We start from the raw sequence: 26,066 nt of genomic DNA on the forward strand, positions 1-26,066 counted from the left end.
TAGAGGGGGCCCCGAGTTAATTTTTTACCTTGTGCTCAAAACAGACTATAATCTCTGCTGGTTATACCTGTGAGTTTGAACTACAGATGATGGAGAATTATCTGAAAAGGCTGGTCAGACAAATCAGCAGGTGCAAAGTTTGCCTGCTGTTATAGGACTAAAATAAATTACATTCTGTCATTGAGGAGGAGAGAAGAAGTGAAAAGAACATTACACTGAAGTTTATTTTTACACAACAATGTTTACGAGTTTTCTTTTGTGCATTGGAGCTGGGAGCTCCTGAGCTCTCGTCCCGTAGGTTCTTCTGGACCGTTGGTGGGGACGGCCTGCTATCTACGTCAACAATAAGAAACTTGAAAGAAGCTGTGATAAAAATCAGAGACTGCAGGCACTGTGACTTAAAAAACTAGTCTTTTATTTGAAATGATTTCCAGCTCGTCAACGACAGACTGCGGCCTACAGGTGGAGCTGAAGTCTCTCGTTCTGCCAGTGTTTCACAGAGTAGCAGCAACATAGCCGTACAGTAATTCACACATTAATTATTTTAAACCAACACAGGACATAAAAACACACACAGTGCAACATTCCCATCGTCTCCTATGTACTCCTCTATATATACACAAACACACACACACACACACACACACACACACACACACACATTCACACACACAGCTAGTGTTTCCTCGCCTTCTCCCGTTTCTTCTTCTCCTGGTACTCAACGATCTTTTTGTGAAATATTCCTGCAGGAGAAAAAAACACAAATAAGTTTCCGGTTTAGAAAATGATTGTGTCAACATGAGCTCCAGTTGGAGGATTAAGTAACGACAGTTCAATCTGAAATGTGTGGGTTGTTGTTTGTGGTCGAGACTCTGCAAATCAGTTCACTGCAGTCGCATCTCTGCAAAAAAAATCTGCACAAATATGATGCAGTAACCAGAAACCAGGATACTAGTATTTATGATGTATACAAGGATATGAATAAACATGTTTCTCTGTGTGCATGTAAACACCAGATCCTGAATATGATCCAAACCAGGATACTCTAAATCCATGTGAACACACTCACTGGAGTCTGCTGGACAAAGACAGATGTTATTTTAGTGTGAAAATTGTCACCTTGCTGTGGTCCACGCTGCTGCTGCTCCACCTCCTGGATAAAAAGGTCAAACATCTGCGTCTGGAGGAACTTCTTGACAAAGTGTCGGGTGGTTTTGGACTCGATGGCCTTGTAGAAACTTCTCTTCTCAAACACCCCCGGCTCCCCCGAGCGGCCGTATTTCACATACGGGGCGTAATGGCCGACTGTCCTCACAAAGAAATGCAGGAAGGCTTCCGACACCACCCGGTTCAGCTCCTCCACCGCTGGAAGAAAAAAGACAGAAAACACAAGTGATGTTAAAACTACATCTCTGTTGCTCCGACGTAAACCAGTTTTTTTTCTTGTAGACCAGTAAGGAGTTGGTGTTACTCTGAAACTGTTTTTTCTTCAGGCCCTGAGTCAGTCATTAGGCTGTCAAAAAAAGAGCTGGTGCCAGATGAGGCACCGGCTCTGAACCAGTCCTGGAAATGACTCAGTGGAAAAGGGGATCACAGAGAGTCTGGTCCTGCCCGAGGTTTCTGCCTGTTAGAGGAAGTCTGTCTAGCCAGTTTCTAAGTGCTTGTGCATGACAGATGGATCTACCTGCACCCTGAGATATCCTTTGTCAGGATTTGGCACCCCATAAATAAAAATGAGACTAATCAGACAAATGTGTGTTTGATTCTCTTTACTTACTCGACGCTTTCTGTCTTTTGCTTAGAGCCTCCATGATTTCAGCTTGGAGCTTCGGAGGCAGAATCGAGCTTTCATCTCCGATCTGGAAAGGTTTAGATTTACACAAATGTCCCGTAACTATAGAATAAATATCTGATAAAGAAAAGATAATTTCATAAACTACATGTGAATACAACACTTACCGACTCGATGAAGGTCTGCTTTTTGTCCTCGGACAGGTCAACCACGAGCAGCTGTTTCAGAGAGAGAGAGAGAGAAGAAGAAAGCTGACTTCTGATGTTATTCTAAATAAATGAAGTTTTTCTTTGTGTCCTTCATGCTGACTCACGTCGCCCTGGTCTATGACCAGGTCCAGCAGGTGTTTCTGGACCCCCAGCAGGTAGGGCGTGGGAGCCATCACCACGTCGATGAGGATCTCGGGTACGATGGAGATGAGCGTGTGCTGCCAGGTGAACGGGTAGAGCAGCGCGGCCACAGCGTGAATGATCTGAGATAACGTGCTGCAGAGACACGAGAGAAACGATCGGGTTCAGGTCAATTAATCATCGATAGAATGGAGGGGGGGGCGGGGGGGTAGAGTCATAAATTAAGGAGAGAGAGAGAGAGAGAGAAATAGAGTGAGAGAGAGCGAGAGAGAGAAATAGAGAGAGAGAGAGAGAAATAGAGTGAGAGAAAGGAGAGAGAGAGGGAGAAGGAGACAGAAATAGAGTGAGAGAGAGAGAGAGAAATAGAGAGAGAGAAAGAGAGAGAGAGCAGGGAACAAAATGACAGAAAGGAGTCACAGGCCAGATCTGAGGAACACAGACCTCAGCACACAGTAACCATCAGCCGTCCCCGTTTCTATCGTTTAAATAACAGTGTCGATGTGAGCGTGTCATACCCGAGTTCATCGGCTATGAAGACGATTCGTCTCTCCAGGACGGCGGAGGCGAACACGAGCAGCACCTCCTCGTCCGTCAGACAGCCGAACAAAACACCGAAGTTCACGTGTTCTAGCCAGGAGTCCAACGGCCGAGTCAGACTGATGATCTGAGAGAGAGAGAGAGAGAGAGAGAGAGACCACAAACATGTCAACAACAACATCAGCATCATCAGTCCACTGACAACCTTAAACACGACATGGCCTGAGTGAGTGTGTGTGAGAGAGGGGGGGGAGGGGTACAGATGTATTTCTTCCTCTTTATGTTGTTTGTGCTTTATTGAAGACGTCTACTCTGCTGTCATAATGAAGAAGAGTCTTCACATAGAGAGAGCTCATTTTGTAGTCGACTATCTGTTGAAACTCTCCCGTGGCCTGCTGGGAGAGGTGTAGTGTTTCTGCTCTCAGGTAAAAGGTGAAGTAATGCAGGACATGTTCAGACATGACGCCACACACACCCGCCTGCAGGATCTACAGCGAGCTTCCAGCCGTGTTGCCATGTCGGACTTTTTATCATCAACTTTGGTTATTTAGCATCTCTTAAAGGTACAGTCATTAGCTTGATCCTTCAAAAGAAAACACAGACTTCTCCTTCAAAATAAAAGACAGACTTCTCCTAAAGTGAAGCTGCTCCATCGTCTCTTCTGGGCCTCCATACATGTGAGGTGGTGACTGTGTCTGCAGAGACTCTGTCCTCTGACTGGATTTTACTGTTCTGCTTTGTTCTGGTTGACTCGGGACGTTTCTGGGCGGAGCTGGTGTGTTTCCTCCAGCCAATGAGAGCGCAGCAGGTGAGTTTAGGAGTGGATACAATTCAGTGATTGGATGCCATTCAAACCGGTGAATATGACGGACGTGGACGTAGCAGCAAAGAAGAGAAAATATAATCAGAGTGAGGAGAAACACCAAGTGGATAAAGCTCGTTCTAAAACGAGGGTGAACCTTGTGTTGTCTTTTACTCGTGGACGTGGAGTTGGTCTACTTCCTGTTGGACAGGCAGGTGACAAACACCGGCGGTTAGCTTGTGCTAGCTTGCAGTGTAGGTTCAAGCAGTAAACCTACACACTACATCCTGCAGGGGGCGGGGCTTCTGGGAGTGATGAGCCCAGGAAGAGGGGCCCCGTTTGAATGACGTGTTCACAAACTGCATGAGAAATGTTGCTGACTCCATCTTTGAATCTCTTAGATTCAAGCTGTTGTTTGATTACAGCCTGTTTACTTCTTTTTAGTCTCACGGTATTTCAGAGGAAAAGAAGAGTGTGTCATCTCACGCTGATCTTCTCTGGAGATCAGGGGACTTTCTCTCTCCGTCTCTCTACCTCTCTCTCCCTCTCTCTCTCTCTCTGTAACAATAGGGCCGTCCTCTCTACAGTAATGACTTCCTGTGTATCGGCTTCATGTTTTCCTCCAGAGTCATTAAAAGTCTGCAGGTTTCCTTGTAGTAGTTTTGGCTTGAGTCCAGCTGAGTGGGTGATGTCAGGTCATCCTCCCTCCTGAATGTGGAGGGAGATTTAACCTGCACTCATTGTTTTTGGCGGTCTGAAATCTCGTCTACATCCTGTCTACATATCAGAAGGAGACACTTTTGAAGACTTTTTAAAGCTTGACGTGGGGTGAAAAGAAAGGGGGTGAATAACTTTGTGAGAGCGGTGATATCACAGCGGGTCAGAGTTGTGAAAATAAACACCCGCTCTGACCTCAGTGCCCGACTCAGGAATGAAGCTCTTAATCTCCACAGTGTTTCCCGGAGCTGGGAATGAAGCCTCCCTCAGCTTCTGCATGAATGGGTAGATCATGGCCATGGAGATCTGCCGCCGCTTCTCCACCTCGTCGAATATCTGCAAAAAAACACACAAGCAGGAGAGCACGCGGGTCAGGACAGAGCACGGCTTATAAAATCCAAAAAATAAAACAAGGACGAGCATCATTGATATTAGCTTGATGTTTTTCTCCAACAGATTTCTGCGCAAGCTGTGATTCTGCTTTTTTTTTTCCTTCAGAATTACAAACATCTGAACAACTTCTCTAGCAGGGATTAAAAAGCAAAACTTCAGAAAGGTTCAACTTAATGTTTATGTGTTAAGATGGAGACGAGCTACATTATCAGGCAGCAGATTTTTGTTTTAATGTAAAATACAAAGTGGAATGATTTAAAATCCTTATTGACACTGCAAAGAAAATACGATTTCTTCTCTTATTTTTCATCGCAAAAAATGTTTGTGCTGCGAAATAAAGACACTTCACTGCAGATCCGTTCACTTCTCAGGTCCATGGAGTAAAACCTGTTGACCTCAAGGTGGCGCTGTAGTTACGTTTACTCTCTTTTTCTCAGTCCTAAACGCCGATTTGGCTCCAAATCAAATCTACTATAGTCACAAGTATCGCATATTCACTTTGTGAAATGTCAAAGGTGGATATGAACGGGGAAATTTACTTCTGGACCCAGAACCGCTGAAAAAGTGGGCGGTCCCTGTTGACCTCTTTTCTCCAGGGTGAATAAAGTCCTCACACTGCCAAAGATTCAGGATGAAGTGACCTCATTCTGTTGCTTCTGTTCAAACTTTTTATTTGAGATCATCTTTTATTTACTGCCACGTTTTCCTTCAGTGACACATCACTGAACACACACACACACACACACACACACACACACACACACACACACACACACACACAAAACCACCTGACAGGTGTGTCACACAGTCACTGGAGAGACGCCCTTCACACACTTTGTCCCCATAGAGCTCTAGAGATATATATAAATCTACTCTCAGTATTGTTGGCCTGTAATGAGTGTGTCAGGTTAAAATCAGAAGTCAGAAACAGGCTGAACCAGGTGATGAGTAAACGAGCCGCAGGTCTGAACAGATCAGCTGTTCACAAATACAAAACATCACTTTCACATTGTTATATCTTTGAAAGTCATGCTGTTTGAAGAGAAGCTTTTAGGTTGAACACAAAACGTTGAACTCACTTTGGAGAAGAGGCCGAAACAAGCGAGCGAGCTGATGATGCAGTACGCCTCAGGAGGTCGAGCTCCTTTCCCTCCAGGCTGAAGACGATGAAAGGAGAGAAAAGTTAATCAAGTTAATAAAATGATCTGTAACTGACGACACGTTAAAGACGCGGTCAGTCCGCACACTGACCAGTAACCTCCTGCAGTATCCGTTTCTTCTGCTGCCGTCGATCTCGGTCAGAACGAAGGAGAACGTCTCACTGCAAACAGACAGAAAGATGTTGAAGAACTCTGAACCTTAAAAACAGGTTAAAGGTTTTAAACAGGTGAGAGGCGTACCTGTGGTATTCTGTCAGAGGAGCCCAGTTGATGCCCTCTGGGAAACAAAAGAGAGTGATCGCCTTCAGCGTCTTCTCCTCTTCCTCCTTCTGATATCTCGCCATCCCGTCTTTCTGAATGGAAAAAGGAGGAGGGATTTATTGATTTATTCGGATCAAACCTGAGACATAACTCGGGTTAAACCACTTCCTGCAGCCGGTGAAGCTGCTAAACACGAGACAACGATGACAACGCTAACAATGAAACGCTACAAGCTAATGCTATGTCTCAATCTGTTCTGAATAATATCTGCAGGGATGAACACTCTGTTTTTGGATGTGGAGGCTGTAGCCCCCTGAACCCCGCCCCAGTGTCTGTTTGGTTTCTATGGAGACCGAGGTAAGAAGAAAGCTGTCAGCTCACACAGCTTCACTTCACGCTCCAGCAGCACTGACCTTGGGGAACTGGTAGGTGATCTGAGGTTCGTAGCTGCTGCCGTCTTTGGTCTTCTTGAGGCTGACCACGACCAGATACTCGAAGAAGTACTGACCGCTGACGTATTTGTGCTGCCGGGAGGTTTTGTCCTCCACCGTGGGGCCCGGCTGCTCCTCGGGCTCCGGGTCTTTGACCTCTGCAGAGAAACAAGAGAAGGGTTAGCGATGTAAGACACACGGAAAGATTTATAGGCGTCATTAGAACAACGAGCAAGCTGTGACAGCTCACATCACAGAAGGTCAGTCAGCATTTTGATGGATGAAAATCTAAAATCTAAAGGATGTACATCAGAGGTTCATGTAGCTGGGCTACATGAACCTCTGATGTACATCCATCAGGCGCCCCCCCTGTGGAAACTCAGTCCAGCAGCTTGTATCTGTGATGTCATTCTTTCAGTCACCACTCAAAGCTCATGCCCACAGGTGATAGTTACAATGAAGAGTAGCTGGTGAAGCTTAACTTCAGGCTCAGCTCCCTCTTCACCAGGACGGTCCGGTTACAAGTCGTCTGTGGATCTCACAATCCACTTTGCCCTCACTCATGAACAAGACCCAAGAACACTTAAACTCCTTTAGTTGAGGCAGAGACCCAGTGCTCATCTGGAGGGAGCAATCCAGCAGCAGCATCGCTATGACAACAGAAACAATCACTCTTCTTCTTTCTGATGCTCTCCTTTAATCTATCGCTTATATGAAGTAATACATTTTAATTTCAGTCTGTCTCATAACTTTTGAAAACCTCCTCACAGGAGGATTTATATCATAATGTGGTGAGCAGTCAGCTGACTGTTTAATTTAGTTCTGTTTTTGGGTGGAATCTGTCCCTCGGATCATTAATCAGCTGTGTTTGCAGATACTGTTTGCCTACAGTCGGGACCTTCCCGCCTCTTGTCTACCATCCGTCCTGCTGCCTGAACTCTCCAGCTCTGTCCAGAGGTCATCATTCAGCTCGTCTCCTCCTTCATGTAACTGCAGCCCGCTCATGTGTTCTTTGTCTCTCAGCGAGGATCTCTCCGTCCTCAGCTCGGCTGCCTTCTGTCTCTCCGTGTTGAACAGTTCCAGCAGCTATTCGTCCTCAGTGACATGAATAAACACTTAAAATTTGGCAGACGTTCGCCTGAATAATCATTAGGTTTAACATGCTGCACAAAGACTTTGAAGTATGCAGAGATTATATGTTCCACCTGAAGAACTGGTTCCTTTCAGGTGAGTCTTTTTGTCAGCGAAAACTAAACGCTGTGACAGTTTGAGTAAAAACATGACGCTAAACTTTGAGCTGGAATGATTGTTTTTACTCTGAGTCAAAAATGTTAAACACAGTTCTTCAGATTGTTAGACACCGTCAGAAGTGTGTGTGTGTGTGTGTGTGTGTGTGTGTGTGTGTGTGTGTGAGAGAGGTCAGAGGTCAAAAAAAACCAGAAAGCTCTGCACAGTGTAGTTCCACTTAATAAAAAAAGTGCTGGCTGATATTTCTGTGTTATCATTCCGTGCAGACGTTCAGTTCAGATGTCTGTGTTTCGTTTGCTTCGGCTCCGACTCGGAGACGAGTGTTTGAAAGGATTCATTAAAAAATCTAAACATGATTTTTTTTTTTTTTACAGCATGACAGATTAACAAACTGCTACGTTACCTGGCGAAACAGTAGCTTAGAGTAAACAGAATGTATTGATTAATAAATGTGATCAGGGGTTTTAAACAGAGACATCTCTATCTGTCACATCATCCTTGGTCATGCAGAAATCTGGAAAAAGTTGATACTCCTATATACTGTAGTATACTGATACTGTGGCATGTGTACGCTGCAGACTACCTGCATAGACGCGACCTCAGCTAAGTGACATTTCAGCAAAACAAACATGGAGGCAACCCCATATCTGCGACGCCATGTTGGCATTTAATAGAGCTGATAAAACTGCCAATCGAGCTCGACAAGCTTCAGAGCTATCGACCAGATGTTTTATGTTTCCATTATTATTATTACTTTTTTTTTTAAACAATATTTTTATTGAAATTTTTACACATAACTGAACTACAATAAACACATTTAACACACACAAATACAAGACCTACATAAACAGTACGAACAATAAATAAAGAAACACAAGCACTCAACACACAGCGATCTTAAAAGGATCATGTGCTCTGATGACAAAGAAACTCCAAGGTTTCCACATATTTTCAAATTCTTTTGTCCTTCCTTTAGTTATGTAGGTCAGTCTCTCCAGTGCAATACGAGATGCCATCTCCTTCATCCATACGCTTATTAAAGGCACATTAGTTTTCATTCAGGATAAGGCTATCATCCTTCTAGCCTGAAGGAGACCAAAGACAATCAAAGCTGTTTTCTTTGAGTTAACACCAAGTTCTTATCGTTTCGATTATTTGTTGAAACAGATGCGTTCAAGTGTCAGAAGATCGTCCAATGATCGTCTCCCCTCACGCCACAGATACAGATCTCTCACTTTCCGGACTAATCGAGCCATGTCAAGCTTTGCTCCCACATCCATCAGGCTCATGAACAAATGATCTATTTCTTATTTATTTTTTAACACCACTCATAACAATAATTTATCATGCTTTTAATAGAGCCACTTGTACGTGTGTGTTTCTGTTGTTGTTTTTGTGTGTCTAGCTGTATGCGCACTGATGCTCTTTTACACAAATGAAGTTCCTAACGGATAAATAAAGTTATTTGAATTTGATGCATAAAAGAGCTCTAAGCAGTGAAAAGCCTTGTTGTTCACACCTGCACAAAACTCTTGAGAGACTCCCGACGTTTACAGGCTGAGCGTCATGTGTGAACACAAACATCTGAATGTTTCTCCTCCAGCCTCCTCGTATTTATTCTGCAGAAAGTCAGAGTGATCTGATGTGAGAACGCAGCAGGGTCTGTGCCAGGACCAAAGAGGGGTACGGAGCCTGAGCACAGTCAGGAGCAGTCTCAGAAGTCAAACATGCTCAGGGCGGTACGGATTACCTAGTGTGAGTGCGCTCTTAGTATCTTTGCCCAACAGCTATTTTTACACCCCCATCATCTGCGGTTAATGTCAGTGGTTGTATAACCTCTAATAACATACTGAGTCCACATCCAGCGCCACCTGCATCGTGCCTGAGCTCTCATTATCATCACCGCGTCACTTTCTGCTTGAACAGGAACAGTGACATAAAAAAGAAGAAGTACCGTCGAGCTCAAACTGTGAATCACTCGTGTTTGATGTGGTTTTCTGATGTCACACTCACTGTCTCTTTTCCCTCTGCGGAACGACGACCACATGGCGCTGAACCTCTTGAGCGCCCCCTGTCGTTCACCTTCATCTTCACCAGAGGGGAGGGCTGCAGGAGGAGAACACAAATCACAAACACTGAAACCGTCATACAAATACACGACTGTGAGTAATATTCAAGCTCTGCTGACACGAGTACACTTAGAATGATGTCGTTGTGTAAATATTTTGATGCAACAGTTATCACTCGTTACAGCTGCTTCCTCCGTTTAGGAGAAGCTGCAGACATCAGAGGGAGCACGAGGAGCAGAAGGTAAAGATATTAAGTTCTGATGATAAACACCCAGCAATAACAACAACTTCTTTTAAAGGCTTCATATGTGATTTTTTGATCCAGCAGATGTCGCCCTTGTGCACCAGCATGAAACCAAAACAACTTGTGCTGCATTGTTGTGTTAGCATGCTAATGCTAGCGATCTTTATTATGCTCGTATCTTCACACTGCATGTAAATTTACCTGAAATGAGCGTGATCTAGAAACACAGTTAAGCAGTGAGTACAGTATGTTATTCTTCTTTTCTCTAGTCCCTCAATTAAACAACTTTTATACTCGAGGGGAGGAGTCAGCCGGCCGTCCGGGCGATGTAAACAAACTGAAGATAGGACTCTGAAAACGAAAGCATCACAGACAGTGGGACTCGGGTGTTACACCCATTGTAGACAGTCATGACTCACAGAGTTATTGTCAGAGGATATACTTGATTTCTGTTATATTTAAATGTGAAAAATCACATATAAAGCCTTTTAAGAAGAGAGAGAGAAGAACATCTCTACTTCACAGTCAAGAGGACATTCAGAGCGTTGCCGTGGACCTGAGCATCCCGGTTTTGATCGGGTTTTTAAAGAGTCCTGTTTTTGTGTTTGTGCTTGTAAACATCGTATCCTTCATTTTGCTTCCTGGAGAACCCTGACAGAAAACGGGATTCTGTAGCATGTTTACGCTTTACCTCGGATTCTGACGGCTGCCGACTACCTGTGTAGGCGCCGCCTCAGCCAAGTGACATATCAGTGAAAAAACATGGCCGTGACAACGAGAGCATCTGACTCTTGGAGAGAAGAAGAATCTGAGTTTTGTCTTTCCAGTTGCTGGAAATGAGGCGGATACGTCATATCTGCAACGCCATGTCGGCATTAAATAAAGCTAAGACTCTCAGCTGTCTAAATCACTACAGTTGATGTCGTAAAAATTAAACATCTCAGACGCCTGCACGATAAGAAGCAGTAATGAGAAACCAGGATATGAGTATTTATCATGTCGAGAGAGATATGAGGAACCAGGTTTCTCTGTGTGCAGGTAAACACCACATCCTGAATATGATCAGAACCAGGAGAAGACTCATAACTGGGATACTCTAAGTCCTTAGACACAGTCCTTAAACACACTCACAGTGGAGAGGTTATTACTCAGGCAGCTGGACTTACGGGGTTTTTCAGTGACATCAGAGATGAGGTGACCTTTGGGCTGCTCGCCTGAAAAACACACAGAGAGGTTTGGTGATTACACAGTTCTGTCTGTCAGACCTTCTTTCCTCCTCAAATCTTCAAAAACTTTTACATTTGATCAACTCTGCAATGTGAGTTTTGGATGTAAAGATGCTGAGGGGGGAGAGAGAGAAGGGGAGAGAGAGAGAGATGTGGAGGGGAAAATAAGCTGTAAACATGCAGTATGTAGATTCCACCATCAGGGGGCTCTCAATCAAAACAATAACAAAACATAACTTTAAGGCTGGTGGGGAATCATGGGAGTGATTCTTAGTACAACCTCCCCCCCATCCCAACGAAAACAAGCTTTCAGTAGCAGATCACACTTCCATATGCAGCGGCTTATGAGGTAACATCCGGTGTTTCCATGGCAACGATAAACACATCGTCACAACAAGACACGAGGCGTTACAACTGTAAAAAAAAAGGATTTCTCTGGTTTTGATAACTGATGGAAATATTCGAGGTAAAGTAAGAACTTAACAACAAAATAAAGATATTTTGGTTTAAAAACTCTATGCCCCACACCTTTAAATATTTTACAAACTCATTTTCTTTTGTGACAGACACATTTTAAAGGTGATAACAACCGCTGAACCGCTTCAACCAAAACCACTAATTCAAAAGCAGAAGTTGAATTTAATAAATAAATAGTGAAGTTCTGTCTTTAATCAGCCTCCACTGACGTCTGATCGTGACACACTAAAATAGACTCACTTATTAACCTCCCGTTCCCCGCCAACAGTCTGCTGAATCATCTGTTTACATCAAACTCTGACGCAAGAATGTTTTACTTGTGCTGCATTCAGGTGACGTGGGGAAAAGCAGCATTCTTCCAACCTCTACTTTCACGAAGCATAATAGTGAAAGTTGGTAATTCCCTTTTAACCCCTTAACTAGACCTGTCCTCACTTTACTGCAAGACACTAAATCTGACTTCAGAACCAGAGTTTGGTGATGGAGGGGGAATCCAGAATAAAAGTGAAAGTAAAATAAACTCTTGAATGAAGTCATTACCTTAAGTTGAAGTTTAACTGTAATGGTTAAAAAAAAAATCCCTGATCGTTTTTTTTACGCATTATGAGACTCTGATTCATCTTAAGGAAGCTGGACGAAGAGTAGTTTAAATTAAGTTAGAACAGTCTCCTCATGAATTTAGTCATATTAAACTTAAGTTAAAGGCGCCATATGTTAGATGTGTAGTGAGTGAAATGATAAAGTGATCTTACTATATGATCAGACATTAAGGAAACATGCTATGTTGAAGTGCTGGCTTCTCTGACAACAATGCAGCAGCCAGTATGTCCTCCTTCTGACTTTAGATTCTGCTCCTGAATGATCTGGATTTGTTTGGTCCAGAGAAGGTAGGCGCTTTTAAGGCACCCCCACACTGCCGTTTTGGACGCCCCTCAGTTTGTCAGATATGAGAGCAGTTATCAGGTCAAACCAACAGGTGTTGCAGTGATGGAAGCGGGCAAGAGCAGTGGTTCAGATAGAAGTGATTGTACCCGACCTAAAAAGCCTCTGCATGTTTCTAATAAGCTCCACGAGCAGAAACGTGCTCAAACTAGGATCAATATTGGAGATGCTTTTGAAAGATGGAGAGAGGTTAGAACACAGAAAGGTTTACAGACCCATGCAGAGCTGGATAAACACTGAAGCTTCAGTGTCCACCACATGGTGACCTGCGTGAGCATGGACTCTAGAGAGGAGGAGGGGGGGGGGGGGGGGGACAGTTCTCTACAATGTTTAGAATTTGGACTGCAGTACCCATTTTAAACACTAGGTGTCAGAGTTACATATTGCTCCTTTAAAAATACTTCTATTTTCTTAATTTACTTTTCATTGTTCTATTAGTATATAATGATTTTCTGATCAAGAGTTTTCTGTGTATAATCCAGAGAAGTTGGGATCCTTGTTTAGACATTTGTTTAATCTTTTTGTCCCAGAGACTTAGCAGAGAGCTCGATATCCCTCGTAAGTCAACAGAGCAGTTAGCTTAGCTTAGCATTCAACAACAGAATCTGCAAACCTGGCTCTGCTCGAAGGAAAGGAACTCCACCTGCCAGCCAAAAACTGAAAAACAACCATTGTGGGTTTTTTAAGCAGATCATGAAATGTGCTGACCTATTTCTACTATTTCCTAGATGGGAACCGTCACCACTCTGACCTCAAAGGTGACAGGAAGTGACTGTTTTCTGTCTTCTTATCAAACCTGAAAAATGCGAGCAAGTGACACAAAGAGCAGAACGATTCCACCAAGTGCTGCCGCCTGAAATCTTTAATCACACTCCTAGATGTCTGAGTGGAACAAGCAGAGGATCTGGATTCATTTTATCTTTACTTGACACTTGGGTGTCAAGTAAAGATCTTGTAGTTCTCCTGATCTTGTAGTTCTCCTGATCTTGTAGTTCTCCTGTGATCTTGTAGTTCTCCTGTGATCTTGTAGTTCTCCCGTGATCTTGTAGTTCTCCTGTGATCTTGTAGTTTTCCTGTGATCTTGTAGTTCTCCTGTAATCTTGTAGTTCCCCTCTGATCTTGTAGTTCTCCTCTGATCTTGTAGTTCTCCTCTGATCTTGTAGTTCTCCTGTAATCTTGTAGTTCTCCTCTGATCTTGTAGTTCTCCTGTGATGTGTGTAGGACTATGTGGAAACTGGGGGCTAGGATCCCTAAAAACTTTGTCTTTACTGTGATTCTCTACAATAAAGAACATCTAAGTGAATAATCTGTATGACGTGGTCATCATTATACAAAATCAACATGTATCTCAATATGGATCGTATCACAGCCTCTGTAATCGTGAGGCCCACTGAAGCATCAAACATTTTAACAACCTGAGTACAAACTAAATCTCTTCTCCCGAGTGAATCAAGACCAAACTGGTAACTCCAATCTGCAGTTTCTGCCGGTTGACGCAGTGATCAGTTGTGTGATGAAAGCTTACAGTATTCTTCCTCTCAGACGCAGAGGACTGAATAAAGAGCAGGATGAATGAGTTTAGCTGAGTGTGTCCAACAACCTGGAGCAGACAAAGACGGAGTCCCACAGGACATTGTTCAGGTTTCATTCTGGCTCCGCTGCCTGGTTCCTAACAACAACCTTAAAAAAAAGAAGCTCACAATACACGCACTCTGTTGCCAGGATGAGGTGTTTGCACTGTGTCAGGAGCAACACTAACGTCTCTCCACCCAACGCCTTGCAGTTGCACAACTTTTGCTGCAATCCAAAAACACACACACAGACACAACACACAGCAGAAGCTTTCTTATGTCTTTGTTAGCGCCATTTGTTTCACAGCTTTTGGTTAACCTGCCTCGCTGTGCGTCTTGCTGCTGAGCTATGATGTGGGTGTAAATAACAGTACTGTTTAACATCCTGCTCGCGCCCCGAGGCTGCAGAACATGTTTCAACAACAAGCTGTCAGTTCTGTAAGAAAAAAGGAATGGTGCGGTCACAAAAAGCCCGACGTCAAACAGCATGATTACTTAGAAAAGCTGCAACCATGAGACTATGTATTTGTCAAATTAGATTACAAAAAGAAAGCAGTTTTAAGCACCTAAATGTTTACTTATCAGCGTCGACGGCCACATTCTTGGATAAATATCTCCTGTGGAGTCTCACTTAAAGTTTGTTGTGTTGAGAGAAGTTCAAATACAAAAAGGTCGTCTGTTTCTTTTCCTGACAAAACCTGTGTTTCAAGCTGATTGCAACAAAAGCTAGATATTTTTTGGGGCTGTTATTTTGGCTCCACAGGCTTCAAAGTACTTCAGACTGTAGGATTTAATCCCATAAATATCTCAGGGTTGATGGACTAAGAACTGAAGACAGGTTTATAGGTGATGCATGGAGTGCAGAAACGATGTTTTGTGTAAGACAAGAGAACAAAACATACATTTACATTCCAATATCTGCCAGACTTCTTGTTATTTGTGAATTTAATGCTGCCGTTCTGGTTGTTTGAGAAACAGACCTCACAACGCTTCGAAACAAACCACTTGAGCTTATACTTCAGCATTTGTACACACATACTTGTTTAGTGGTTTGCACCTTGACTACAAGACAGGAACTATTGTTTTGTCAGATGGGGTCCCATCTGACAAACTTCATTATGAATTGTGTGAATTCAATGATGCTGCATATGTTTTAAATACTGACCTAAAAACGCTAATATGCAAATCACTTGAGTCCATAATGTTGTTCGGCATGTTTATGACTGTTATAATATTACTATTTTCACCCAGAGGCAGCAAAGCAGGCAGTAAATATCTAAATTTCCCCAATAAAATGGCTCAGAGTTTATATTCTAAGACTTAAAGACAGGCAAGGCAGGCAACTGCTTGGGGCCTCAGACCAGTAGGGGGCGCCCCTGAGGGCTCACAAACTTTAAAACCAAAGCAGTGGACCGACAGTAGGAAACCTCCCTAAGGGGGGGGGGGGTCCCATCTGACAGCAGTCACTCTTGTTGCCCTCTTGTCATCAATGAGAGTCAACAAAGAGAAATGAAGAGGAATTATCCGTCTACAGGAGAGGACAAATATACAGGAGTAAGCCTAGGGACATGATGGTGATGAACGCTGGTTGGAGGGGCCCCCTGATTGATTTCTGCCCAGGGCCCCACCAGACTCTAGAATCGCCACTGAAGACAGGTATATAGAGTATGAACATATGGTTGGATCACTGCGGCAAACAGGCTGAAACACGCCGTTAAAGAGCTGTTATGTTTAAGGGACAAATAATCAATTTATATTTCAATATTCGCCAAACCTCATTCAGTATTCTGTGATTTTCACGTTGCCGCCTCGGTCGTTTGTTGTACCGACTTGGAAAAGTTACCTAACAAATCTCAGGTGTTCATAAATCAATTCGGCATGTTTATATTTCACCTTGCAGCATTTCCCTCACGTGTAATCGGTACTATTAACCTTACAATAAACAGTCTTAGTGGAGGACTCGGTGCAGGGTAAAAGTTAAATTCGTGTTTTTCGGAACGTGAACTGGTTGACAACTTGACACCCGGATATACAAGCGGACATTACCTGCGGGAGGCAACACTACACGTTCAGACAGGTGAGCAACAGGCGATAAAAACAGACCGCACAGTCAGGTAAGTTGTTTTTGGGGTCTTGTTTGTTCTTTTACGGTCTTTAAATCTGACTCTGGTTTATTAATTTGATGTTAAAAAGTGAGATGGATCATAGTTTGGAGTATCGGCTGTGTCAGCGGGACGGTACTCACTCCATCGGTTCTTGAAGTCCGTCAGTCGGGCTCCTTTCCTCCGCCTCGTCACCGCCTCACTCATCGCTGCTTTAATCCACAAACACTCGTTTAAAAGTCAGAAATCCAAACTTCGTCGTCTCCATAACCGTAAAAACACATCTCATCCCGGCTCGCGCTCACCACCTGTCCTCGTGCTTCGCAGGCTGAATCTCCTCTCGTGCAGCTGGGCACGAGCCCAAAGAGGTCCTCTGCCGTGCTGCGTTCACGTCAAAAAAAAAAAAAAAAAAAATACAAAACCGCCGGTGTTGCGTTTTTCCTTCTCTCAGTGAACACATCAAGTCAGAAAAAACAAACTCACTTACAAAAAGTTTCTGCTGCGTTACATATTACGGAAGAGGATCAGGGCCAGACTTGATAAATAAATAATGATAGGAGGAAACAAAATATTCATTATGCACTTTGAGAAAAAAGTCAAAATGTCGAGAATTAAATAGAAATGTTGAGAGAAAAGTCGAACTGATGAAAATAATAAATGAAATCCAAGACCCGATATCTGATTCGATTTGATCCGATAAAATATATAGGATGTGATACAATACGATAAGACGCGATATGATACTAAAAGATATGAAACAGTAAAATATGCAATGATTGGAGGCGATACTAAACGATACACTTAATGTCCCCTTAGGGAAATTTGTCTGGGACCCAAGTGCTGCAAACACTTAGTGTCCTCCACAGAAAAATCTATAAATAAGACATGGAAATTTAGGCTCACAGTTTGCTCAGTCGGTGTCAGGCACACCGTGATTTTACACATTTATACAGGTAGAGGTGTTACAGGACTAGAGCACTTCTTTCCCCTCAATGTGGTCTAAAAGGCAGACGACAACAGAAGCAAGGAGGATCTTTACATCTGCCTGGTGTTAACGTTCAAACAGCAGCCTGCAGGCGGTGACTCAGACCTCTGCAGAGAGTCAGACCAGAGGAACCTGTTCGCTGTCAGAGCGCTGAGTCAGACTCTCTTTAATGACTTCTTTTTTTTCCCACTTTGAGAACAATGTTTACATAGGTTGCAATTTCTGGAAAAATGTTGTTTACGAGCACTTTCTGCTCATAAACAGAGAGAGAAACTGTTCAACCTTCCAGAGCGGCCACAAGGAGAAATACTCACTCCAAGTTCACTCCTATGATGAAGCCTCAGGATTTCAGAGAGAAACCACCTCACATCTTTCACAACGTATATCTGCTTTTTCACACTAAAAAACTCGTCAGACTTGTCAGGGCAGCAGCAGGGGCGGACTCAGGCTGGTTTGGGGGGTAAGGGCTGCATGTGGTGGGACACAAACACACAACACTTTTCAGGCTTCTCTCTCTCAATGAAAGGACAGCTTGAAGGGCTATTCATCTCCTAATATCCCTTTAATTGGAACCTTAAAGGGTCATACTTCACGCTTAAGGAACGCTTAAGATTACATCTTCCCCACTGAGTGTAACCGAGGGGCAACTTTTGACGCTCCCTTCACTGAGTGCCTTTGACGTGGACTTTAAGATGGAGAACTCTGAAAGAAAATGGGATACCTGAATACGCTTTACCTCGGTTTCTGACAGCTGCGGACTACCTGCGTAGGCGTGGCCTCAGCCAAGTGACGCATCAGCAAAACAAACATGGCAGGGGGCAACAAGGGCGTCTTACTTCTGGAGGGACGAAGAAACTGAATTTTGTGCATTGAGATGCTGAACTGCTCAAGTCTGTGGTGAACAGGCTACAAGACGCCGGGTTTCCCAACACGTTTCCAGAGATTTTCCAGTTGCAGGAAATGAGGTGGCGACGCCATATCGGCAACGTCATGTTGGTATTTAATAGAGCTAAGCACATTTTTCAGGAGTGCAAATGTGCAAATAGCACACAAGAAGAACCTGGTGGAGTTTCAAGCTGCGGCTGCAAAACATCTTTGACATGAGATGACCTGCGGAGGAACGTTTTCTTTACTCAGAACACAAAGCTTATCTTCTCTCTCCTGTCACGCACCATCCCGACTCCCTCTCCCCTCTCTTCAAACACACCTACACACTGACAGTGCAGGTCATTCAATCCACTCCACACCTGTATACATATGTTTGGTTGTTACCTGACAGCTGGTTTCCAAGCAGCTGATAAACAAGGGAGTGATAATGAAGCATAAATGTAACAGCTGATAAGAGTCAGGTATTGTAAGCATGACTTCAGCGCCCCGTGTAGCCTCACATGTACCTGTCCTCTTCAGCTGCTCCCGAGCCTTGAACAGCTGTGAGGGGCCATCTTCATCGGGGACTGGCTCTACTATGAAAAACCAGAAACCAGAGGTCAACAACGATTACAATAATGAGAAGTCAGGGAACAAACAGGTTCGTCATGATGTCAGAGAATGATTATTTTTATCACCGTCGTAGATAAGAGAAGCTGAGCGAGCAGGTTGTTATTGAACAAAGATTTTTACCTTTTCTTGATCCCTCTCGTACGGATGAAAAAGACTTCAGCCCTCTCCTCTGTGGGAATCCTCCCTCATCAGAACTGTCTTTTCTCTCTGCAGACAAAAACAGAAACATTTTTAAAACACCACATACAAAAAATCTGCAAAGAAAACAAACGACAACAACAGTCCTAATCTTTTTCATATTTCTTTGAAGCTTTGTCAGTTAAAGGAGCAATATGTAACTCTGACCCCTAGTGGTTAAAATGGGTACTGTAGTCTAAATTCAAAACATTAGAGAGCTGTCTCCCCCCCGCCCCCTCCTCTCTAGAGTCGATGCTCACTCAGGTCACCATGTGGTGGACACTGAAGCTTCAGTGTTTATCCAGCTCTGCATGGGTCTGTAAACCTTTCTGCGTTCTAACCTCTCTCCATTTTTCAAAAGCATCTCCAATATTGATCCTAGTTTGAGCACGTTTCTGCTCGTGGAGCTTATTAGAAACATGCAGAGGCTTTTTAGGTCGAGTACAATCACTTCTATCTGAACCACTTCTCTTGCCTGCTTCCATCGCTGCAACACCTGTTGGTTTGACCTGATAACTGCTCTCATATCTGGCAAACCGAGGGGCGTCCAAAACGGCCGTGTGGGGGGGTTGCCTTAAAACCGCCTACCTTCTCTGGTCCAAACAAATCCAGAGCGTTCAGGACCAGAATCTAAAGTTAGAAGGAGGACATACTGGCTGCTGCATTGTTGTCAGAGAAGCCAGCACTTCAACATAACATGTTTCCTTAATGTCTGATCATATAGTAAGATCACTTTATCATTTCACTCACTACATATCTAACATATGGCGCCTTTAACTTAAGTTTAATATGACTAAATTCATGAGGAGACTGTTCTAACTTAATTTAAACTACTCTTCGTCCAGCTTCCTTAAGATGAATCAGAGTCTCATAATGCGTAAAAACAAAACGATCAGGGATTTTTTTTTAACCATTACAGTTAAACTTCAACTTAAGGTAATGACTTCATTCAAGATTTTATTTTTTATTTTATTTTACTTTCACTTTTATTCTGGATTCCCCCTCCGTCACCAAACTCTGGTTCTGAAGTCAGATTTAGTGTCTTGCAGTAAAGTGAGGACAGGTCTAGTTAAGGGGTTAAAAGGGAATTAATTAACTGCTCTCATATCTGGCAAACCGAGGGGCGTCCAAAACCTTTTTGACAGGGCATTTTGAACCTCAATATTCCTCGTGGATAATTTTTTTACTTCTCCTCCGTTGAAAAGCCCTGTACTGGATTCTGTTTGGTAATACATTAATGTGAAGAAGTTACTGAGTCATGAATAAAAACAGAGGAAGGTAAGAATCATTGTCTTACTTTTGATACGGAGAGACGAGAAGCTGAAACTCCTCCTGGTGTTCGGAGACAGCTGCTGCTCCAAACTCTGAGAGGAGACAAAAACAAGACCAGTTATAGAAACCAGAAAGAAAGATTCAACACATTTTCAGCTTTGCTTTCAAAGGCAGTGATGGTTTCATTATATTATTTGGTCTGTGAGGATTTCAGTATTTTTGCTTTGATAGTGACCATCGGTTGTCCACTACTTTTCACAATGCATTGTGGGATACGATCAGTGCACTATATAGGGTATGATCTGAAGCCTTCGTTATCGACTACACTGTATGGGCGTCTTTACAAATCAAGCATTAAAAAAAATAATTCAAAATGGCATCTTATGCAGTGAGTTCAGTCAGACAACTCACTTAAAATATTTATTGTAACAGAACATAGTTTGTGCCAAAATATAATGACAAACACTTTGAAACATTTTCATCATGTGACAGAATCTTTGGACGAAATGAGTCGTTGTTTAATCCCGATTATCTTGTTTCCCTGTCGAGGAAACTGGGAAGCCAAAATCGAAATTTAAATTAAAACTGGATTAATCGGCCAGTGCTGTGTCAGACTGAAGCACGATTTATATTTCTATCGTATCTAAAATAGTTATGTGTCGTAAATGGAGCTACTGCTACATACTTTCTCTGACATTAAAGTCGTTTAAATAAATCAATAAAACCAAACAGCAGGATGTACCTGACGCACAGTTCAAGTTTTATGAAGAGTCGTTATTGTGAGTGAGAAATTCAGTCGCTCCGTCCTTAATGTTCTTATTTCTGAGTTTTCAGCGTCAATGTTCAGCCTGAGTCAGTGACACGAGCTAACAGCAGTTTGCAGACACTGTTCCTTTGTCACTGGTTCAGCTTTGGGTCGTTGCTGCAGCTTTTATAGTCAGTGGTGTGAACTCTCAGCTGGGAGCTCCTTCTGCATGTTCTCTGTATGAGCATTATCGGCTCTGCATGGGAAGACACGACCATGGCTATTTATAGACGTCCAAATGAGAGGACATGAGGATTCCCATTGGGAAAACTCCCCGGCTATATAAACCACTAGAGTAACAGAGGAATGCATCAACGCCGGGTCAGTGGAGAATAACACAAAGTCATATGTGTGTGTGTGTGTGTGTTTAAGACGGACATTTTTGTTTTTCTGCTTTCGTCAAAAGATTAATTTAACATTTAAGTTCCTAAAATAGTGTAAATGTTTTATCTCTCCTGGGAAACGGCGTCTATCCTCGTCCTCCTCGCCGCAGGAAGCAAAGAGTTTTAAGTTTCTTGTTTGTTTTGAACCAATTAAATGCAAGCATGAGCTGCAGGAAGGAAAAACGTACTAAATAACATCTTATATATGCAAAACAGGAGAGCTGTCTGAGAGGCTTTGAAAGGTCATATGTGATGTCATGAGGTCAATGTGTTATGTCATAAGGTCAGTGTGTGATGTCATAAGGTCAATGTGTTATGTCATAAGGTCAATGTGTGATGTCATAAGGTCAATGTGTGATGTCATAAGGTCAATGTGTGATGTCATAAGGTCAATGTGTGATGTCATAAGGTGGATATGACTTTGGACTCATCAGCTGAGCTGTCTGAGAGTTTGTTAAAGTGAAATGAGACATTCAAAGATGCAGCAGTGTCCTTCTTTTACATCACTGAGACTACAGGGAGACACTGAGGACCTCTATCTACGGAGAGCCTGAAGGGACAAAATAGTATGAGCTTAATCACGATGAACTGTCCTGATATGTGTTCGTTTTTTAAGGTTTTGCTGGCACAGATGAACCGCACCAACTTGGAAAACAGACGGTTGTGGATCAGTGGTAGAGACGGTCGTCTCTTTACCGGAAGGTTGGTGGTTCGATCCCCAGCTACTGCAGCCACATGTCCGATGTTTTCCCCGGGCAAGACTCTTAACCCCAAATTGGTCTCGCCTCTTTATTCGTTGGTATGAATGGATGAGTTACTTCTAATGGACTCTTTACACAGCAGCTTCTACCATCAGTGTGTGAATGTGTAGGTGTGACCTGCGATGAAAAAGAGCTTTGAGTAGTCAGAAGACTAGTAAAGAACTAAAAAAGCTCAAGTCCATTTACTATTTACCATTACTCTACTTCATTTTAATCGAACCAAACAGGTTAGGGATGAAAATGCCATAAATGGTGGGTGGCAACAAGGGTTACGGTGCAGTAAGTTAACTACCCTGCAACTGTAAGTGCAGCATCGACCTTTTGCCGTAACCTATTTCCCTTAGGCTGACATCCTTAATCCCATGAAAACAGCTTCCCGACCCACCATTTGAGAGCCATGCTTTTAGAGTCTTCCAGCGCTAAGATTGTATGAAGATAATTTGTAAACATTTTAAACTAGTCTCTTAAAGTTAAAGAGTCGTGTTTAGGATCTGGACATGTCTGAACTTTGACCCAGGAACAAACATAAGGAAGCAAACACTTCTGCAGACATGCTGCACCCCGCTAACACAAACTCAACATGCACACAGCTTCAGAAAGAAGACGCAGAAAAGCTTTCAAAGAAAGACCAGGTTTCCCCCTGGGATTAATAAACTATTCCTGAATCTGATCCTGAAATCAGACCCTCCTGGAGCCTCTAAAAAAGCTAAAAAAAAAAAAGCACCAAATCATAAGATTACAAAATGCAAATGTTCTTAACGCCTTGTGGCCTGCAGCTCTGTGCCTGCACTCACTCGCCTTCCTCTTATCTTTCACTTCAAAGACCAGACGGCTGCAGGCGGACACAGTGACCACGCCTGTAGGTACACAACACGGGATGATGTTTATGCACTGACTGCATCACAAAGAGACTCTTTAATGACACTTTACAGCTTGTTTCTTAAGAGGAGGCCGTCGTCTTCTCTGCTATCAGACCTCCAACATTATTCAATCTTAAAGGGAGTTTTTTTTTTAAATTCTCCATTTAAGTGATTTATTTCCTGTCCCTGCACAGACACTAGACCAGACGATAACCGAATCAAACTGCTGGTGATTTGAGTGTTTTGAGCGCCTTAGGAGACGAGTGGTTTCATGCCGCATAACCACAGAGTCGCCTGTTTCTTTCAAAGCAGAGAGCATTACTCCATGTTATGGTTAAAACAAAAACTCTGTTTCCTGTTGACTTCTTTGCCTCTGAACTCTACAGTAAAGGTGAATAAAGAGGGGCGGCCTTGGCCTCGCGGTGGGTATACGTGCTCTGGCTCCTGTCCTCGAGGTTCATCAGCCTAGTTTCAAGTCCGACCTGTGGCACCTTTCTCGCATAGGACAGATAAAGAGAGACAGGAAGTGAGAGAGTGGGGGACAAAAGAGCTGAGGTCGGATTTGAAACCCCGGTTCCTGCGATGAAGACTATAACCTCTGTACAGGGGGCGTGAGACAAAACCGCTGGGCCATCTAGTCCCCCTAACTTTCTCTCTGGATCTTTTATTTGTCTTTATCTCACCTGTACCTTGATGTAATGTTTTCTCTCTTGGCCTCGATGTTTCCGTTATTAATTTCCCCCCTGAGGTTTCTGCTGCGTGGGCTTTTTTTCTGTTGCACTTTTGTAAAGATCAGTTTTTTGTTTGTTTTTTTTGTTTGTTTTGAGGCTGAAACCTACTTTGAGTTTTGTCAGTTGAATCGTTTTCTAACCTACGAGTCTCATTTATGATGCAACTTTGTAAAATCAGTTTGTAAAAGGCAATAATGACGTTATGACACAAAAGCCGTTGCACACTCAAAAGGTTGAAACCGCTAACTTTCTTAAAGCCTGGTTTGTACGTCTGCGTTGAATCCTCGCCGTAGCATACGCCTCCGGTCTGTGTAGCCCTGTACCTACAGAGAAGCCTGAATATTCTGCCGACATGCAAACGTAGCTCAGAGTGGAAACACAGCAGACCGCCCAGAAACGATCAGAAACAGAAGTAAGAGAAACGTGAGGGCTGAGTGTCACTGAGCTGAAGCTTTAAAGTTCAATACGTTATACTTCAGCATCTTCATTCTGTCACCAAAATCTAGCTGAGAGGTTTTCATTACCTCAGCCTAAGACTCGGTCACCTGAGCCTCTGATTGGTTTCGTTTGTTGTCAGGCTACAAGGAACAAGGAAATGATTTAGTGTGAGGCCAAGGAAAATGTGTCTGACAGTAAAGTGCTGTTCAGAAAGTCATCGGTCTCCATGCTGCTTTTCTTCACCAGCACAGATCAAACTCTCACGTTACAGGAAGTGAACGAGACTGAATGTAAAACATGTTTACTCCTGATGCAAATAACGCATAATTCAAGGCGTCCCTGCAATTTTGTCCAAATAATCCTCAAGTGGGTGCCGTCACTACGATTGTTTTACTGCTCCTTATCGAATGGGAGCCTCCTCGATCTGGAATCGTAAATATCAAGCATCAAGTTTGATATTTATGATTCCAGATCGGGCTGCTGCCGAGGGAATACAGCCAACAGCCAATGAGAGCGAGAGGACCGGGAAGTGTCACAAAAACATGGAAGTGGACGTAAACACAACTTAGCTCTGAGGCGCGTGGAAAACTGAATAAGAAGAAGAGCAGCTTGTGTAACTATGGCAACAACACGAGTGTCTTTACAATGTCTCAAGAGGTCTGTGTGTGATGCTCGTGCTTTCAGATGAAGCTAAAGCTATCAGCTCCCTGCAGATCAATCTGTGCTGATAATGTAGTCAAGAGGAGCATGCTGCAAACAGGTGTTGTGTTAAATTCAAAGAACCGCAGATAGACAAAAGTTTGAGTGAGTCAAATGTTACAATATTCAATCTTCAAAATGCGTTTTTCTAATGTTCTTAATGTTGTTATTGTCACATCAGACACCATCGTCTCATATCGTGCAGGCCTTGGTGTTTACAGCATTTTGCGGTCACATTTCTTGGTTTTTTTTCCTGCGAATACCAGAGTCAGAGAGTGTGAGCACCTCCCTCTGAAGTCGACATCAAACTGCTGTGAATATGTAATTCTTAACACAGGAAGCAAAAGTGAAGTTAAGATCAAAGTTCTCTCTCTGTTCCTGTTGAGTCACATGATTTCACATAAAAAAACTCTGAAGTGTTTCTTTAACTTTCTCTCTGCTCTTTTTCTCTGTGTTCAGGTTCGCTGCATCTTCATTTTTCCTGTTTTCATTTTAAAGAAACTCAGGTTAATAATTCATAGGTGAAGTGAGCATGAAGGACGCAGGTAAATAAATAATCACAGGTTATTAATCAAACAGGTTCAGGACAGAAACACACTCTCACCTGAGGCTGCTGGGATGTCCTGTCCATTTGTCCTTCAGATCCCAGAGATGTTTGAATATCCACTAAAAATCAGAGATCATTAAAGTCCTAATCATAACTTAAAGAATAAACACCAGGCTACCCGGTTCCTTTCTCCCACAGCGTGCAGCTCGTGGATTCACTCTCACTGTTTGTAGAAGCAGAGTGGCAGTAAGTGCACATGTATGAGGAAGTGCACTTGTTCGGTAAGTGTGCGGTTGATGGACTTCAGTCTAAGGCTGGGATTTCCTCTTTCAACGTCGAACCAAAGTACAGTGACGCAGACGACACGAGGGTGTGTGCAAGGGTGAAAAGTGTGTGTGTGTGCGCGCGTGTTTGCCCTGAAACCCGTTTATCAGCTTATGAAACCAGTTGGTCCACGGCACACATCTTTAGACGGTTTTTATTCCCGTTGGCAGTTAAACCAAAACAGAGCAGAGTGATATACTCTGTTGTACTTGAAGGGGCAGTTATAACATATTCTGTATAAAACAAAGGTCAGAAAGTCCCA

The 26,066-nt window shown here is 43.1% G+C and overlaps 1 protein-coding gene across 2 annotated transcripts; it reads right to left on the reverse strand.

Moving 5' to 3' along the window:
* Positions 1–394: 394 nt before the first annotated feature.
* Positions 395–25,799, reverse strand: LOC132990002 (DENN domain-containing protein 2D-like). 2 transcript variants are annotated; one of them, XM_061058000.1, is made up of 17 exons: positions 25,538–25,799; positions 20,282–20,348; positions 18,928–19,014; positions 18,702–18,767; positions 11,171–11,218; positions 9,705–9,797; positions 6,426–6,601; positions 5,992–6,104; positions 5,843–5,912; positions 5,671–5,748; positions 4,394–4,534; positions 2,658–2,806; positions 2,106–2,277; positions 1,960–2,010; positions 1,778–1,859; positions 1,120–1,365; positions 395–743 (listed from the first exon to the last, which is right to left on the reverse strand). In XM_061058000.1, the coding sequence occupies exons 1-17, from the start codon at positions 25,562–25,564 to the stop codon at positions 676–678; spliced, it is 1,734 nt and encodes a 577-aa protein (XP_060913983.1). In that variant the 5' UTR covers positions 25,565–25,799; the 3' UTR covers positions 395–675. The 2 variants fall into 2 exon arrangements, with proteins under 2 accessions (XP_060913983.1, XP_060913985.1); XM_061058002.1 differs by lacking the exons at positions 18,702–18,767; positions 18,928–19,014; positions 20,282–20,348; positions 25,538–25,799 and adding an exon at positions 16,466–16,674.
* Positions 25,800–26,066: the final 267 nt, after the last annotated feature.

Source organism: Labrus mixtus, chromosome 15 (assembly GCF_963584025.1).
Source record: "Labrus mixtus chromosome 15, fLabMix1.1, whole genome shotgun sequence".
NCBI classification, from domain to species: Eukaryota; Metazoa; Chordata; class Actinopteri; order Labriformes; family Labridae; genus Labrus; species Labrus mixtus.

What these genes read in the sequence shown, in the direction of transcription:
- LOC132990002 (XM_061058000.1), bottom strand. Translation starts at nt 25,564, where the DNA reads ATGGACAGGACATCCCAGCAGCCTCAG. An exon ending in TGATGTCACTGAAAAACCCC is followed by an intron (nt 9,798 to 11,170) that starts GTAAGTCCAGCT and finishes CTCCTCCTGCAG; the next exon opens with CCCTCCCCTCTGGTGAAGAT. An exon ending in CAAAAGACAGAAAGCGTCGA is followed by an intron (nt 1,366 to 1,777) that starts GTAAGTAAAGAG and finishes TTTTTCTTCCAG; the next exon opens with CGGTGGAGGAGCTGAACCGG.